The sequence below is a fragment of the Gamsiella multidivaricata genome (genome assembly GCF_025024155.1).
Source record: "Gamsiella multidivaricata strain RSA 2152 chromosome Unknown BC939scaffold_16, whole genome shotgun sequence".
Taxonomy (NCBI): Eukaryota; Fungi; Mortierellomycota; class Mortierellomycetes; order Mortierellales; family Mortierellaceae; genus Gamsiella; species Gamsiella multidivaricata.
Window position 1 is genome coordinate 247,214 of NW_026251724.1, and position 17,473 is coordinate 264,686.

Sequence of the window (17,473 nt, forward strand, 5' to 3'; positions counted from 1 at the left end):
AAACGATTAGCATGCAGCGTCATCCATGCGCGGTGATGCCCTGTGGACAAGTGCTAGCTTACACCGGGATGAAACCTGAAGAAAACGGCTTTTTTATATGCCGTAAAATCACTACTACTTCTCACTCCGCAAACGCCACCCCAACCTTCAATTCCACCATTCCACCACAGCCTAGATGGTCCAAGAACAGCGCGTCAATTGTTCTGCTGGCTCGCCTTTTTTTTTTTTTTATTGCTTGCTGTTTATTTGCCGCCCATGAAAACGAAAAAAAGGCGCATTCAATGGACCTACAGAGTAGTCATATCCTGGCACCGTGACAATGGCCATTCAGGGGATCAGGGTATCTATCAGCGGCCCCCACGACCATACCTGCCATACCCGCCATACCTGCCATACCTGCCATACCCCCCATACCCGCCGCCGTAGCCGCCACCATAGCTACCGCCATATCCGCCGTAGCCACCTCGATAGCGGTACAACACGCGAGCGTCCTCGACATCACTGGTCGCGATCTCATCACGTTTGTTGTAACGACCACCATGGCCATGACCGCCATAACCGCCACCACCATAACCGCCGCCACCGCCGTGGTACAGGTCGTTATCCGTGTCATCTGCATCGTCCACAGAGTAGTCATCGCGCTTCATGCTGCGGCCGTGAGAATAACCGCCGTGGTCACCGTAGCCGCCGCGACCACCGCCATAGGAATACTTGTCGGCCTCGGTCGTCACGGCGGTCGTCACAGCGGTCGTCACAGCGGTCGCAGCTTCTGTTTGAAGTGGGTTGGCCGAAACGAGGCCAAGGAGGAGGGCCACGAGGCTGAGTAAAGCGAGGGAACGCATGGTTGTTGAGAGTGGTTGCTTTGAGTGTTTGAGGAAGTAGTGCTTTGGTTTGCGTAGAGAGATGTTGTCGGAGCTGAGGAATGCTTTTACTGTAGAGTCCAACACGTATTTATACGCGCTTCCTGGATCCGTGTCGATCAATATGGGACAGAAAACCACTTTGGGATGCTCAATCCACTTGTCTTTCCACTCGAAGTATTCTTTATTCGCCTAGGAGTATTGCTAGCTATCCGCGAGTGCATGCAGCGAAGGTCATATGCCAAGGTAAAGCGACTGATGCTTCAGAAAAAAAGACAATGGCGCAAGAAAGTAGCTTCACTGCGTATCCCTATGGCCCGCTGCAATCACGTCCATCAGTCGATCCAGCTTCGATTCGATCTGTTCCATCCGTATCCGCATCTCTGCGTACCGTGATTCCATTAATCGTGTAAGCTCTTGTCCATCCTCTTGTCGTTTTTGCTCTGCATCCATACACCAATGCTGGTGCTGCTGCAGAAGTTGCTCTTGCAGCTGAAAATGATGTTGATAGTAGGTATCTCCCATACAGTTGCCTCCGATCGTCGCTGAAGCATCACCGCCGCCTGCGAAATCACCGACCCCACCGGTCATCGAGTCATGATACGAGGGCCAGATACCCTGGAATGTGCCTGCCAATGTGGCCTCGGTCCCATGACGCACGCGACCACGGTTCATGCTGCCCTGCCTTGAAATCCCAATGCCCATCCCAATAGGCGCCGAGGGATAGTATGAATACTGTGTGCGTTCCTGATGACCCTCGATATCATCCCTGAGCGATGGTGTTGCTGCAGAAGCCGAGTTGGCATTACTCGAGTCCCTAAACCGGCGGATGTTTTCAAAGTATGGCGAGAGCACCTCATGCGTATTGGTTGACGAGAGTCCGCCAGTATTGATCTGATTAAGCTGCTGGGACAAGGAGCTCGATGCAGGAGCCCGACCGCCAGCGGACTGGAAGGGGTCCGTTGCAAGGCCCTCCAGCTCCATCGGAGACAATGCGTCTTCGCGTGTAGCTTCCACAGTCGATGCCTTGATGTTGTTGTTGTTGTTGTTGTTGTTATTATTATTGCTGCTGTCAGTCTCTTCCTGTCTCCGCTTGGCCACACCACCACCGTCAACACTTCCTGCGACAGATGCGTATGGCATGGTGCCATATATGCCCTGATGGTTAACCATGCCTGGCTGCACGGGCATGTATTGAGGTTTTTTCCGCAGAGCCAACGTTTCGAACAGCCAGATGAAAACCAGCTCTGGAAAGTAAAACACTCGCAGGAGCACACGGCTAACTTTTCCAACGGTTTCGGGGGGATAGATGAGGCTACAAGGCCATACAGCGATACCTGCCAAAATGTTGAAAGGCGGTTGGAATTCGTAGAGTGCATCCGACTTGACCTCCTCCATGACCTTGACAGAGAACAAAAACATGAACTCTTCCTTGGCGTTTGCGCTCACCTAATGAGTTATAACCACAATGCGGTTAGACCGTGACAGCCATTTACCTGTGTAGATGCATTCCATCAATATCCATGAGCGTTCATGACTAGACACACTATGCTGCATACCTCGGAAAAAGTTTGCGAAAAAATAGAGATAAGCAGAGTATACAGCATGAGGACCGAGATAGCCACAAAGAGAACCATCAGTGGGGCACCGAACAGTTCTGATAGCTCTGCTGCCTCCTCAAACCCCAGAAAAGCGGAACCGAAAAATACTTGCAAGAGCAACCACGCGATCTCCCCGTACGACTTTTTGTTATCGTGGAGGCCCTATTCATACAAGCGAAACCTTGCTTAGTTTCTAATAGGATTATTGCGAACAGTAAATCACCATACGTAACATATTTGGTACACACGACTTACATAGAATGCTTGCAAGAATCCGACGTAAAAGATGAACGAGAGCGCAAGGAAGAGCATCGAGTCTATCAACATTTGCCTGAGTACAACTAACATTGTACCGAAGAATCGATAGTGATCTAAATAGGGTATGGAGAGTCAGTAGATGCCTACAATGATGCTGGATAGCAATTCCTAAGCGTATCTTCGACCAATTCTTCAAGTCCGTCATACCAAGCGCCGCAAAGAGTCGTGGCCAAAGCAAAATAGCGTTACATGCCAAAAAGTCGTAGGCAAAATTTGACATTTCGATGGACCCAGTGAAAAAGGTGCTGATGCGAAGGCTCATAAACACAAGAAAGATGATATAGATCGGCACGTCGAACAAGTTCCAGACGGTCTCAAAATAAAACGAGGGTCCCGAGTCTTTGAGTTGAAAGAATTCATCCAATGTGAATGATAATGCGAATATGTCCATGATCTAGTCCAGGAGCCAAGATATTCATCGTTAAGTACAAAAGGAAAATAAAAACAGCTCGACAAGCCAGCGTTTGCATAAGATAAGTATTGAAACATACCAGTTCCATCACAGTGAACTCTGTCTCTTTTGCAAATGTGACCAAGGTATAGACAAAGATGAAGGCCGAGAAAGAGGCCATTTGGAATGTAGTTTTGTATCTCGGAACGCGAAGCCTTGAAAGTCTCAGGAACTTGATGTCCCGGCTGTCGTATACTGTAACAGTACGTATCTCCTGCTGTGAGGCATTGAGGCATGATTGCGGGTTATCGATCGCATTCGAGAAAAATACAATCTCTCCCAGCCAGATTTGGTCTATGGTAAATGACAATGATCGTGGTGAGATCTGCCTGCCAATCGTGGTACATGTATGCGCATCCACTATATGTATACTCGACATGATCCAGTCGCATGGTCCTTACTAATGATTTCCTGCACAAGCGGATTCGAGAGAAAGCGCTTCGCCCTTGCGGATATTGCGACTTCCAACGCACTCATCGGTTCTGTAGACGGATCACCCTCAAAGTGCGGCAAATACAGCCTTGATTCCTTTCCTGTTCAGCATGTTATATAAAAACGGGTTTGCTTGAAGTAAGCATAAAGTGCATCGTTTTTCATTCAGGGGCTCGGACCACGGCCAGTTTCTGGAAGCCTAATTCATGGACTCATTTTGGACGAATAGTAAGCGTACTTCTCATCGGCGAAAAGTCGTAAGTCAGCACGTCGATCAGTTGACGCATCGAAAATGCCTTTAGCACCCTATTACAGGCACAAGAGGATAGATAGGGCATGTTAGCGCAATGGGTCAATAGGCCGATTTAGGATTCGCTTTTTCATGGACTTGTTCGAAAACACGAATATACTTTGTTGCGACAATCTCGCATGCGTGTGCTCTACGACAACATAGTACAAAAGAGCGGTTAAAAAAATAGTTATGCAATAAAATCTATTCATCCTTGGCACGTCATAGTGCCATAGCCCACCTAGTCTCGCTTAAACGTGCATTGGCCAGATCACTTTCGGCATCCTTGAGGAACTGCCACCGATTCAGGAGAAAACAGTACACCGCCGCAGTCTCTCTCCTTTCCTCCCGATACTTCCTGACTATCGGTAGTAGCAATGTCAAATAGATTTCTGGAGACCCCAGTTCATCGCGAGTAAGCGATGTATCAAGGGCATTGATGATCGCTAATAGGTTTCGCATGTATGAGATATGCCATAAAGGAAGAATGGTTTGCGTTTAACGCCCAGTATCCAAAGCCCTACATATTGCCATTGAACTTGTTGTATGCAGGGTGCAGAAAATACAACTAAAAAAAGAATAAAAAAAGAAGAGATACCATATCGAGCCTCCTTCAAAAGAGGAGTTACAGGTGCAGTTGGGAATGACCGCGGGGCTCCGCCCTGGGCATGGCCATGGTAAGTCGCAAGCAGTGGTTGCCCCTCGTTGCGCGTGTCCGAGGAGTGGGACAGCCTGCGTCCCTCAGACGAGTTTTTGGAGGCGCTCAAGCCCATGTGCTGTGTCTTCAAACGCACAAGAATTTGAATGGGTTCAGAATGGGTTCACTTGCGATCCTATGACTTTTGTGGGCAAGACAGTTGATGGGGAATGAGAAAGTGTGGAGTGTTGTTGTACACCAGAATGAATGGCTGAATGAGAATGACGAAGCAGTTGAGGATGGAGAAACACAAAAGAGGAAAGGAAAAGATAGCCAGTCGTGCGCTGTCATCGTTCGCAAATGCACATTGAAGTCCGCTTTAGTAACTTGTGTGTTGCACAAAACGAAATGAATCAGAAACACGCTGCATGCGTGTGTAGGGTGTGTCTGAAAGCTTTATATTTTCCTAACTTTTCATGTCATATCTAGAGCGCTTTACCAAGCTCCATCTTTCGCTTCAATGACCTCTCAGCCCGCCAGATTGCTCCATCAATGATACTGGCCACCGTAAAGATGCCTCCGACAATTGCACACACACCAGTTAGGAACGACGTGAACGATTTACGCTCCTCCTTCTGCACCACCATCATGGGTGAGATGTCAAAGTTGAAGAACACGCCTAGATGCAAAATCAGAGACTGAAGGTCAGTAAAGGGGCTTCATCCTAAACGCGTTTTGAAATCCGCTTCGTTAAAACCGTCAATCAATCGACCCTTACCAGGCAGTCCGTTTGGTTGGTGAACCTGGCCGAGTGCATCCTTGTAATGCAGGTTCCTGTTGAACTGTGTGACAGAGTACTGATTGGTTTTAACAGGACGCTTGTTCAAGTACTGATATGTGGTACCGACGACCTTGATGTAATACTGGAACATGAATAATCCTTCTGCGTTGTTCACAGTCTGATCATCTAAGGGGTTGTGCACGTTGGGCACCAGCTCTCCAAAGCTCAGGTGCTTGATGTGATGAGAAAAGTCGAGGCCGTGTTCGAGATACTGCTGGATGTCATGTACGTGCATGGTGGCGCGCTGAAAGGAGCGGCCAGGAGCAATATGGAAGTTTCCTGCCACCTTATTGACAGTGAGCTGGCCATGCATTCGGCATCCTTGATTCTCCTGCTCCTTCATCTTTTCCATGTATCCTTCGCGAACGCACTAAAGTCGTATAGACACAGGAATAGCCATGAAATGCATATGAGTCAGTTGTGATAAAAAAATAACGTTGATCTTGGATATTGCTCATTGCCTACAAAGGCAGCAACTTCGGGATCAGTACCTGCTCAATGCCTTCAGGGTGGTTGAATGACCATCCTGATCGAACGTAGGCCTGCCTGACTTCCTCGCAAGTGTTACAGCATCCGCTCTCTGGGGGTGATGCGCCACCACATGCGCCACAGTAGTTCTCACCGACCTCCTTAGGATCTGGTCCAGTGTTTCCCAGGTCTAAACGATCAGATGAGGTCGTGATTGTTGTAAGTCACCCGAAGCATTGCGCTGACGTTATTCATCCCGGTATACGATCTTTATAATATCCCAACGACTTACTGGGCGACCGCTCGCGTTTAATTTCTGTACCATCAGGCGCCAGCTGCACTTTGTACACCGAATGGGTAATGTCGCTTTGGTGCTCCCCCGCAACGTCCATAACGTCCAGCGTCAAGACTAAGTTCAGGAAAATCAACCAACCATATCAGCCCAACGCACAGACAGTGGTGCTCAATTTATGTAGAACAACGGACGGCACAATCGGAACAGCACTCACTGTAGCAGGGGATCTTAGGGAAAGTGATATCAAAGTCGATGGACATCTTCTCCTTGCGTCCGCTGTCGACAATCAAGGATGACTCGAGGTGGATAGACCGGTAGTCGAAGAACTCGCCCAGTAGCAAAATCAGAATAATAAGTGCACTCGCAAGGGTCACTGGAGGAGTTAGACAGGGATTTGAATGGATGTGAGTACTAGAAGGAATATTGGATTAGAGCATCAGGCTACAGGGCACCACAGCTGTGTGCTAATAGCCGAGAGTGGGATAAAAAGCGGTGCGTGTACCTGCGGCACCAGTCGAGGTCTTGACTCGAAAGTCATCGAGTGTTTTGGCATAGGCGTCAAAATTCTTGAAGCGGCTCAAAGTGGATTTAACCATCGTGTCAAAGCGTGGTCCACGGGTTGCCACTCACAATGGGGGGAGGGTGTCTTGTGAGATGAGGAAGGAAGGGATGAGGTGAGAGGATGCTGAGCTCCACTGCTACCGTTTTGAAGAAACAGATGAAGCGTGAGACTGTCGCCCAAACTTTCACTTGGAGATGGAATCGGTCACCTGATAAGCTTTCTTTAATAACACAACTTTGCTGAATCTCTACAATGTGCACCATTCACACCCTTGACCAACGACGACGACGACAGCCCGTTACGAAGGCAGCATGTTTAAAAAGTATGGAAACATAGCAACGCTTGGGAACGACTCGGCAAACACTGGCTTTCTGCTTCACTTTCAATCTTGAACAAGAATGGATTCGCATGCAAGAAAATGCTTTATTGAAGTGAAGCTCTTTCTTGGACGTCGCAGTCAAGGACTAAAACATCGACAATATTCAACCTCGTTTTTCAAAACAGATTTAACATCAAGGAAGACGTTACAGGTCACACCCAGGTCAAGTCCTCAGTCCAACGCGCGATCCGCGCGAAAATCCTGGAGCAGTACAAGGACGGGATCGAGGGTATCATTGACGATGTGATGCCCAAAAAGTCACACTTGATCCTGATGAAGTGGTATGGCGGACGCTCTCTACCACGCACTTGCCTCTGAAATGCGTTTATCTATAGTGAGATGTGCTGTAAAATTAACCATTTGTCTATATTCTGCTTGCAATTGCCGGTAGTCACGAGCACATCAACCTCATCGTCATGAACAACGAAGTTCTTTTCTTCAATCACTTTGACGGACCGTACTATCCTACCCTCAAGCTGCTCCACAAATGTAAGCAATTGAAGGAAAAATGATCTGTTTCAGTGAGTCTAACAGGTAGTCCTTGCATATTAGTTTGCCGGGTTCATTAGCTAAACAAACGTCTTGCACAATCTTCCTTCTAGATCCTAACATGTTGCCAAGGTTGCAAGTGGATCGTGGTGCTATTAAGTTTGTCATGGCGGGTGCTAACATTATGTGTCCAGGACTGACCTCAAAGGGCGCAAGGATGGATGTTTCCGTGCCCGCCGATGCTGTTGTTGCGATTACAGCCGAAGGCAAGAATGAGATCCTGGCTGTAGGAACCACGAAAATGTCAACTGAGGATATGTAAGCGCTATTTTTTTATTTTTTTCATTCTTCTGTCTTGAGAGTCACATCTCTATATTCTGAGAACTAACATCATGTTCGATTTGATCTGGCAATAGCAAACGCATCAACAAGAACATTGGAGTGGAAACTGTTCACTATCTCAACGATTGCTTGTGGAAGACAGTGGTGGACCTTTAAGCACCAATTGCAAAGGAACAATGCAGGAATACCAGAGATGAATAAACACGCATGCAGCGGCATTGCACCATATGACAGGATAGACTGCGCTTTATTGTTAAGTAACAAATGCAATGCATCCGAAGTGTCCCATGAGACCATCGGTCTTACTGTTTTTATCTATTGCTTTAGCTATTGTCATTGCGCGGCTGGTGCTACAGCTGATTTCAGTGTGATGATGTGGACACTCGCCTTCGCTTTGAAGTTGGTATCCAATCGTCCTCCGAAGTGGATTCCTCGGAAAAAAGGTCTAAACTCAAGTCCCTTGAACTCAGATCATCCGAACTTGAATTATCGGAACTCAGGTCTTCCACAGCCAGGTCATTCGGACGCAACCTTCTTGAAGTCATGTCTCCTGTGGCTGAGTCGTCTGAAGAATAATCCTCCGAAGTAGGGTCATCTGTAGAAAGGTCATCTGAAAGATCTTCTGAGGAGGCATCTTCTGAAGAAGTGTTCTCTGACGATATTTCCATATCAATCATTGCCGAGCCATGCTGCGATAAACCTCCCGCCTTCGACCCTAGCCCTAACGCTGACTGTTTGGCATGCGGATGTCGTGTCTCTAGACGAGACTGAGATCGCGGAGTGGGTGAGGATGGTGCAGGCGGCACAGATGTGGAAGGCTGTGTCGTTGGCGGCGGAGGTTTGGCCAACCTTTGTGCAATCCCCATATGCAGCATGCCCAGCATCATCGGCCACATGAACACGGACTCGAACCGCTCCGCCAGCTCTACGTACTCTGGTCGCTTTTGTTCTTCAACGGATAAAGGCGCTGTTGCTGGCGGACGCGAAATCACACGTGTGTTCTCGATAACATGTCTCAATCGAAAGCGTCCGCCTGAGTAATTTCCTTGTTCGAGATTCTTGGAAAAGGCGAGCATGGTTGCGAAGCAAGGGGGGGTTGGCTGAACCCTTCCAGGTCGCAGAGTAGAAGCCGGCTCAGGGACCTCCATGTTCAGTGGCGACGAATTGCCTTGCGTTTTCTCGTCCTTGTCTTTAGGTTTTGGAGGGATGCCGAGATTAAAGACCTTCTCAATAGGATCCACATACTGCCCCCATAGTTCATGCCATCGGTCGTAGATATGCCGCTGCCTATCCGTAAAGGTTTCGTAATTGCGACGCAACTCCTTCTGCTGATTACTCTTGATGCGACTCCTCTGCTTTTCGCGCTTCCTCCGCTGCAGTTCCTGTTGTTTCTGGCTTTGGATTTCTCCACTATGCTGCTCTGGATTTGAGGTGCCGGTAGGAATCGCTTGCTTTATCTGAGAATTGGTGGCGAGTCGCGATTGCTTCATAGCCTTCTTTTCCGCTGCTATTCGCTCCTGCCATCGCCGCCGCCGCTCCTCCCTTTCCCTGGCTCTTCGCTCTTCCTGTGCCTTATGGCGCGTCTTCCTCTCCTCTGCGCCGCACAAGTGCTTCCAACGTCGTGAGCATTGGTTGTCGGTTCGACCCTCTATGTGAGATGATATTAAGGCCCACTTCTTGTCTCCATGTTCCTTGACAAGGTTCGCCAGGAGTTCAGTTTCTTCGGCTGTCCAGGGCCCCATTTTGAGATTTGGTGAAAGCACGTTCAAATATCGTTCTCGACATTGAATATCTGTCCTTCCAAGAACATGCTGCGCAACCTTGGTCCAGCGTCCTTCACCATACACCTTCAGTGCAGCTCTAAGGGCCCCATCCTCCTCCTCCAGCCAGCGACCACGGCGAATCGACGGGTTCAAGCTCTTTTTCCAGCGCTCCATGCACTGAGCGGGCGATCGGTTATCAAAACAATAAGAGACTTGCTGCCAGCTCCTCTCGCCCAACATTTCCACTGCCTCCTTTAAGACCCCATCCTCCTCCTCAGTCCAGGGCCTATCAATACATATGACCAAGAGGATGTTAACCGAAAAGTTGGATTGTTAGGCACATCGTGTCGGATGCTAGTGCCAATTATAAGAAATAAGCGTAAATGCGTAGCTTACTCTTTGGATATTTGCTTCGTCATCTTTTTGGTTTGATACTGCCTGAAGCACTGCGCGCCTGTCCGGTCCGTGCGAAGATCTAGCGCGATCTGGACCCAATTGTGCCCTTGGTGTTTCTTGACTAGATCCTCCAGCTTTGCAAACTCATCGCTCGACCATTCTGCCTTGTTAATACCAGGATGGTCGTTTCCTGCCCACTGAATGAGGCACTCTGAGGCTGTCCGTGTATCGACCTGACCCAAATGTAGAATCAGGAGAAAGATATTGTGGTTTACAGTTAGAAAAACGAAGCATTACACCGTCTGAGCAACCATTCAGTCAAACATGTAACCCTTACAAATCGTTGAGAGATCCGAGACCAGTTCAGTCCCTGCGTGTTGAGCATCATTTGAATATCCGCAGCCGTTTGCAGAGACCGAATGCCAGCCTCGTTACCAGCTTTCGTGAACTCATTGAAAAGAATCCGCTTGTTCTCAGATATGACGCCAGCCTTGAGGCTCTCCCGTTCTTGATCCGTCCACCTCCTCATCTTTCCGGTGACAATCAGAGGGCGCTTCTTTCGCCTGATTGTGTCTTCATTATCAGGAGGTGTCTACAAAAAAACGGCGCCAGTTGCCAAGTCTTTAGTACACTTGCATTGTGGGGAGAGCCTACTTCTCTTGCATATACAAACATAAAAACAAAAGAAGCTATATTGTACCTTGCCATCTCTATCCACGAAATACGGGGGGCCAAGCCGAGCCTTAGTTGTGGAAAGAATGAGTGGAGCGCGCTCTACCGCCTCCTGTCTGTCGTTCAGGGCTTGTAGTTGAGCCTGGATTGCAATGTTTGGATTAGTACACGATAGTCGTACCCGTAACACGAGAAGCAGAATATGTTTGACATGGATCTATCGTCCTTACCCCGAGCGCCTTGTTCCTGGCATACGCTTTTTCTACCTCCTGGAGCTGCTGCAACGCTGCTTTCTGATATTTCCTATTAATTGTTAGAGCCTTGGCCGCCTGGTCTCGAATCATTTTCGTTAATGAAGCTCTCTCCTCCGTGGTGATGTAGGGTGTATCGATGGCATCGTCCTCCGTCCTCAAGTCCATAGAATTGATACCGGTGTCATTTTGCTGGGCACTATCCTGCAACGTATTGTCCTTTAATATGTCTTGTAGCCTGCTTTGAGAAGGAGTTGTGTCCACGAACGTTGCAGTCGTATTGTTAGAAGACAAATTCGTCGGCCCCTGCAAGGCCGTGAGCGTTAATCCAGATCTACTCTGCTGTTCTGCACCTGTACCAGTAGAATCCCAACGTACAGGAGAAATATTGGTATCCTTGCTGCTATGGATGTCGTCTGCTTGGCTAGAGACACGCGCTGATTTGGTGGGCTGGGTTGGCACGAGATCTTCCAGAGATACGTTCTGACTGCGTAAAAGACGCAAGAGCTCAAGATCATTGTCGATCACATCGTCGTTCTCACTTTCGTCGCTGAGATACTCCTCCACATCCCTGCATGGCGTCTCCTCTGGGTCCGGTGGCATCTGCAAATGGTGTCCTGCCGCTGATGGTGCATGCATGCAGAGTCTGTCTACGTTCTTTTAGGTCAGCAAATGTGGCTTTTCGCACTCTTGTGTCACATGGCATTGGCGGTCAGGCCAGTGCGCCAAGCATGAGATATTATTACTCTTGCCTGCCTTTCTTATCGCCCAGACGCCCAGACATCCAGCATCCAAAATGGAGACACAGTACCTCGACTCCGTGAACAAAGAGCTCCAAGATATCGAGCGCTTCTTCCAGGAGCTTTATAATTCTCATCCATCAAACCCGCCCGCAGCCTACGCCTCCAGCCTTCTCCCTCTTCTCAAATTCGGCAGCTGCAAACCCTCACCGCGGAGCTCCAATGCTCCCTCCACTAATAGCTTCATCAGAAGCGCGGTCGACGACACAGACGAAGACTACGCGGTGGCAGACCTCAGAGCCAGATACCGGCAACTGAAGGCAGTCCAGGACCAGCTCCATATCGAACTGACTAGGTCTCGTATCTGGGAATGGAACAGACAACACGAGCAAGAGCGAAAGCCACGGTGCTCTGGTGCTTTTGCCGCTTCAAACGAACAAGTAGTATTTGTGAAAGATGCTCAGACCAACATCTCGGAGGTGGCAAGGGCGGGAACTAGCCACAGATTCTTTCTGTTCTGGCTGATCATTGGAGTCGTCATTCTCCTATCATTCATGGAAACTCCTGGCACCAAAGAGCCTTTCTCAAGATCCTATGCTTGGCCTCGACACTGAGGGATTCCCATGGCGTCCCTTCCCATGCTGTCGAAATAATAAAGCAAAGCATGGCGAGCAACTTCGTACCCTGTTGCACGTATTCACGCGCGCCAGTTTAGTCTTGACATTAAGCAAATAAGGTTGAGGATAGGACTATGATTGATATACAGTATATTAAACCCTCCGTACACAGCGTTGTGATAAATGTAACCTTCACTTGCCTCTCCTTCCGACCCAAAGTCCCGTCAGAATCAGAACATGGCTCGCAATGAGAACTCCGGAACTCTGAACTGTCGCCGGAAATACATTCCATGACCACTCAATCGCTGCCAACAAAAGCAAACGCACAACGACCGGTAGCTGCGTCCGCCATAGGAGATAAGGCAGTGTCATATAGTACCACGCATAAAACTGGTAATGCAGTGACCGTGCAAAGATGATACCGATAAAGTTGCTGGTAAATAGTAATGTCAGCACATGGCTCGCCTTCATATGCTGTGCGTGAATCGAGAGGGCAGTTTTCGAAGCTGTCAATCCTCGTAACACCACCGGAACTATCCCGCCTTCTGGCCTTAGTACATAGAAAGATGGAAAGAGACATATTGATGAGATAATGCTAGGTGCCAAGTGTTAAGTATCGAGCTTTGTCTGAGATCGCAAAAGCATACCTGCTCCAACGGAAGAACACAAAGGCGAAGAGCACAAGCAAATGGCCGACGAGCAGAAATTTAGCTAATTCCTCACTCAAAAACGTCTTTTCGTCAAAGAGCTTCCAATTGACTGTCCATTTGTACTGAAAAACGCGAGAGAACTCGAAGGCCTTGCGCAGGTAGCTCTCGGGATGATGAAGCGTAAAGGGTAGCGACAACAGTACCTTTTGATCACATTCAGTCCATATGAGAGAAGAGAGAATGATAGTTAGGATATATGACTTTGCACAACCCCCCCTCTCTTTCTTCATCAGATGTATTGCACAGGCATACCTGAATAAGGATCATGGTTGTCAACTGGATAATGGTTCCCAGCACTCCCTGGGTCTCCCAAATCAAGAACCCGAAAGCTGGAAAGAACAGTAGGATGTTCATTTTGATTGAGATAGCAAGACTGAATAGTGCGCTGCTAAGAGTCCATTTCTTGTAAAGAAACGAAAGCACTGACGCGTAAAGGAACAGCATCGCCACCGGGTCATTGAACAACCGAAGAACGTAGATCGAATGCAATCGTCTTGACAAGCACACGAATATCAGAACATAGGGCGGAATCTGATTGAGAACAAGAATATCAACATATGAAAGCATTAGTATATGTTTAGTTTTTCTTGCAAGAAAGTATTCTTTTGCTCATGTAGACATACAGTTTTATCCTTGGCGTAAATCGCAAACACGATCAAGAGAGTGAGCAGATAAATCCCCATGAAGATCCATTGGCCCTTGAGAATGTTCTTGCCAAAATCCGTGAGATGATACAGTATAGAGAAGATGTAGACGAATCCTGCGGGGTATACCAATGGTCCTGTGTCGCCTCGCAGCTTCATGTAGTCCGTTTCACCCTTGAGATAAGCCGCAACTTGCTGCATGTATGCGGTCCAGTCAATCTCGGTATCTGAAGGAGCGAACGAATGTTTGTCAGCCTTTGAAAAGATTTTAGCTGGGAAGAGATCCAAAATATCCAACACAGGGTACATAGGACATACAGGGGACCTTCTTGATAATGACAACGTTAAGTAGGAACTCTCCTAAAAACAAGAGTCCAGCCAGCTTCCAGATATGGGCATGGTTGGTTAGCAACTCGGAGACGAGTTCCACAGGGCGAAAGATGCTCAGGGGCACAGTCGCTGCCTTATGTGGGGAGCGACTGTAGGGAACTGGTGATGCTATGGACGATGCAGCCTGATGATAGGACGGCCGGGCTTGGCCAACGGAATGCCTTAGTAGCTGTGCCTGTTTTTTGTTGATTGTCATGAGCTGGTCGAGATGCGATGTTGATGAGAATACAGCCCACTGTCTTCAATTTTGACTATTCTAAAGCGGGTGTCCTTTTGTTCCCCAAATAAAATAAATAAAAATGCATGATTAGCTTAATACCGATACATCATATAAAAACAGTTCACTTACAAGCATCCGGAAAATTTGTTAGCAAAGTTTAAACCCGCATAGTTTTGCTGATTATTGAGTCGCTAGGACCATATCGGCTGGCCGTTGGAGTCCAAAGGCTGAAGTTCAGCAGGTCGTATACCCTTGAAAAGCCTATACTGAGCAGCTCGCACCATGTTTTGTGCAGCCATGCTGTCGCGGTGGAAAGGCATCTGGCAGGCTAAACAATACATGCTACGCATATTCACCCGTCTAACAAACCCATGGTCGCATTTTCTGCTTGGATCAACAGGGCTATTGAACGGGCACTTTTACGACGTGTAGTATTCGTTAATACCGACCACCGCATGACCCCTGGTCCTGAACTATAAGGACAGGATAATTTGCGACTCGATTAGATTGTGTTTGCCTGTCAATAGGGCCACAAAACATAGCATTATATCAATGCTCTTACAGCTGAAATCAACTTCGCGCTGAATGTGCCGTGCAGCGAAGTCAACCCGGACGAGGTGCCGAACTTGCCGAGACCCACAACCCACAGTACCTTGTTGGCTGGAATGGCTTTCTTCTGGTTGTCTTCTTTCACCAAGTTGACAATAGCCTCGATAGCGATTCGGTCCTCCGCGTCCCTCGCTTTTTTCAGATCCCAAGTGTCGCGACGATGCCGGAACGATTGGTTGTAGTACTCGTTCAACACGGGTCTGTTTTTATCCATCGAGTCCAAGAACAACCGAACGTCCTCATCAGGAATGCCACTTCTCGGCAATAGTGAATTTTCGGCATCATGGGTCTCGTCGGTCTTGCACCCTTCGATAGCTCTGCGGTACTTGAACTGAGGCTGCATCAAGGCCTTTTGCTTGATATTGAGAGTGCGGTGCTTCCCTGTCGGTGGCCAAGGTAGTGTTCCATCCGCCAAGGGGGATCAGGGATAAAAACACTGACGGTTGCTGTGATCACCTGGCCTAGGTCAATGCCACCAATGCAGACATCCCTACCATCACTACACAAAGGGAAATATAGAATGAGTGTTTGATATTCTAGTCCTTGAAGAGACTACCTTCCAAAAAAAAAAAAAAACTTGCCTGCCAAACGTATCCTGGAGTTCCTTTGTCGATCCAGAGAACTCGTTCCCATCTTGGGTTCAACTCGGCCTGTACCCCTTTGTGACACGCGTGTCGCAGGCTAGCAACCGCAGCTGGAGTCCGTCCGTCTGGAACGTGCCCGTGAGTACGTACCGCTTTGTGTATTGGTACACGTGGCCTTTGGGTTCAGGCTTGATGACCTCGATCTTGGAGAAGTAGCCCTTTTTCCTATTGATGGGACATATTAGGTTGCAAAGGAACTTGCCGGGCGCCATCCTTCCAAAAGTAGCCTCAAGTTCGCTCAGTTTGTACTTCTTGGTTGAGTCCATTTTTAAAGCTCCTAAAATGTCCTCGCGGTAGCTATCGTGGATAGAGTAGAACAACTCTCGCTTCGTTATAGTTATGAAACCATGGCGGATCGGCGAGATAGGGACTGCAACTGGACGTTTGGCTACATCCACCAGTTCTCGAAAGTGCAGAAATCGGACAAGAAGACTCTCCTTGGGAAGTGTCCTCTCATCGAAGAAACGTCCATCGCCTCCATAGCGCTTCTTGAGCTTTGCAATGAAGATGCAAATGGCAAGGCAGGTAGATTAATAAGCGTTCAAGGAGGAAGAGAGGAGGAAGAAAGAAGAAAAGAGGAAGCAAGACTTACCTGTTTGATCATTTGTTCGTTCTGCGACTCCCAGAGCATGGTAAAGTCCTTTGCCATTTCATGGGCCAGTGGTGCAAGAAGATTAGAAGTTGCCATCCAACTGTCGGGTCGCCCAGCTTTAGCGTGCTTGGCTATGTACATGTCGCGCACCTCTCGTGCTAGTTTGGCCACACCAGTAAATGCCGACTTCTCGAGGGAGCTACAGAATCGAGACAGAAGAGTTTTCAAAAACCCCTCCAGCGTAGTGGCTGCCTTCCCGCGTACGCACTTGTCCTTGAATAGGCTGATGAACTTTTTTCTGAGATTCTTGCCATCATCATCGCTCGAACTCTTAGACAGAAGATCCAGCAACGCAAACTGCGCATCCCTCTTCCCATTGTTCCAAAAATCGGCAATTCTGCATATGATGTTGGTTATCATTTGAGGCTTCGTTGTGATACTGGCGCCTTGAGCAGGGGGACTGGCGGCATGGGCGAGTATGATGTTTCGTCTCAGCGAACCGACATGGAGAGACCTTAACGGATGAAGCTTCATATGAGCTCGCTTAGCAACATCTCGGGCTGACCACGTCGCTTCCTCTTTCTGCTCAGTGGTCTCTTTTTCATCCTCCACAGCCGCGTTCTTGGCAACTTCTTTCGCTTCTTCCATTTCCTGCTCTTTCGCCTTTTCCTTGGTTACTGTCCTGTACGTCTTTTGGCTCAACTAAACAAGGGCCCCTATCTCCCTAGGAATAACACGGTTTGGATTCTGTGGCGCGGTCTTGTACTGGTATCGAGGTTGTTGGGGTTGATGGGGCTTATCTGACTTCCAAGCAAATGACCGCAGACTTTCCAGAATGCTCTTCGCCTTGCCCTTCGCTTGTGCCTTGGAAGGTTCGACTGTTCGGAACTTGTTGAACGTTTGATGCTTCTTGTGGCGGATGGGATGGTCATACGTAGTCCTTTTGGCGTTTAGCAAGATCAAAGAACATTGACAACTTGTTAATACAAATGCACACAAACGCGGTATCATTGTGATTCAGTGGTGTAGGAATAAAAGCTGCTATGTATGTACCTTTTCAGAGCTTGTTTCGATTCTCGCAGCTGCTTTTGCCATTGCCGGTAATTGAATTTGAGGGCCAAGAACGATTGTCGCAAGCTCTTGAAACCCTCGTAAGATTATCGCCTCGCGTGACGTCGTCAGATCGCGTCTGCTTCCTATCAACAAAGTCCGTGTTTTTTTGGTTTAAGCGCGCGACATCATCATGGTCCAAGTACTTCTG

The 17,473-nt window shown here is 48.3% G+C and overlaps 7 protein-coding genes across 7 annotated transcripts; 3 read left to right on the forward strand and 4 right to left on the reverse strand.

Moving 5' to 3' along the window:
- The first annotated feature begins 221 nt into the window (after nt 1-221).
- Nucleotides 222-911, forward strand: BC939DRAFT_444320 (uncharacterized protein). The gene has a single exon (XM_051554654.1). The coding sequence runs from the start codon at nt 320-322 to the stop codon at nt 821-823; it is 504 nt and encodes a 167-aa protein (XP_051414626.1). The 5' UTR covers nt 222-319; the 3' UTR covers nt 824-911.
- Nucleotides 912-4,904, reverse strand: BC939DRAFT_444323 (uncharacterized protein). Its single transcript, XM_051554655.1, has 10 exons — nt 4,550-4,904; nt 4,193-4,397; nt 4,073-4,102; nt 3,901-3,968; nt 3,632-3,763; nt 3,271-3,524; nt 2,927-3,173; nt 2,717-2,832; nt 2,420-2,623; nt 912-2,309 (listed from the first exon to the last, which is right to left on the reverse strand). The coding sequence occupies exons 1-10, from the start codon at nt 4,722-4,724 to the stop codon at nt 1,158-1,160; spliced, it is 2,583 nt and encodes an 860-aa protein (XP_051414627.1). The 5' UTR covers nt 4,725-4,904; the 3' UTR covers nt 912-1,157.
- Nucleotides 4,905-4,952: 48 nt separating this feature from the next.
- BC939DRAFT_444328 (endoplasmic reticulum-golgi intermediate compartment protein 3) lies at nt 4,953-6,899 on the reverse strand. Its single transcript, XM_051554656.1, has 6 exons — nt 6,695-6,899; nt 6,407-6,565; nt 6,190-6,306; nt 5,921-6,087; nt 5,367-5,799; nt 4,953-5,267 (listed from the first exon to the last, which is right to left on the reverse strand). Exons 1-6 carry the CDS (start codon nt 6,786-6,788, stop codon nt 5,074-5,076), a joined length of 1,164 nt encoding a protein of 387 aa, XP_051414628.1. The 5' UTR covers nt 6,789-6,899; the 3' UTR covers nt 4,953-5,073.
- A 116-nt stretch (nt 6,900-7,015) lies between these two features.
- BC939DRAFT_444331 (PUA-like domain-containing protein) lies at nt 7,016-8,196 on the forward strand. Its single transcript, XM_051554657.1, has 5 exons — nt 7,016-7,076; nt 7,259-7,414; nt 7,525-7,622; nt 7,736-7,940; nt 8,039-8,196. The coding sequence occupies exons 1-5, from the start codon at nt 7,066-7,068 to the stop codon at nt 8,118-8,120; spliced, it is 552 nt and encodes a 183-aa protein (XP_051414629.1). The 5' UTR covers nt 7,016-7,065; the 3' UTR covers nt 8,121-8,196.
- Nucleotides 8,197-11,676, reverse strand: BC939DRAFT_444334 (uncharacterized protein). Its single transcript, XM_051554658.1, has 6 exons — nt 11,406-11,676; nt 11,026-11,284; nt 10,824-10,937; nt 10,461-10,715; nt 10,124-10,356; nt 8,197-10,013 (listed from the first exon to the last, which is right to left on the reverse strand). Exons 2-6 carry the CDS (start codon nt 11,212-11,214, stop codon nt 8,327-8,329), a joined length of 2,478 nt encoding a protein of 825 aa, XP_051414630.1. The 5' UTR covers nt 11,215-11,284; nt 11,406-11,676; the 3' UTR covers nt 8,197-8,326.
- A 5-nt stretch (nt 11,677-11,681) lies between these two features.
- Nucleotides 11,682-12,587, forward strand: BC939DRAFT_444338 (uncharacterized protein). Its single transcript, XM_051554659.1, has one exon. It carries the CDS (start codon nt 11,843-11,845, stop codon nt 12,398-12,400), a length of 558 nt encoding a protein of 185 aa, XP_051414631.1. The 5' UTR covers nt 11,682-11,842; the 3' UTR covers nt 12,401-12,587.
- Nucleotides 12,588-14,421, reverse strand: BC939DRAFT_408655 (ALG3 protein-domain-containing protein). Its single transcript, XM_051552889.1, has 5 exons — nt 14,076-14,421; nt 13,737-13,984; nt 13,366-13,644; nt 13,051-13,256; nt 12,588-12,953 (listed from the first exon to the last, which is right to left on the reverse strand). The coding sequence occupies exons 1-5, from the start codon at nt 14,341-14,343 to the stop codon at nt 12,596-12,598; spliced, it is 1,359 nt and encodes a 452-aa protein (XP_051414632.1). The 5' UTR covers nt 14,344-14,421; the 3' UTR covers nt 12,588-12,595.
- Nucleotides 14,422-17,473: the final 3,052 nt, after the last annotated feature.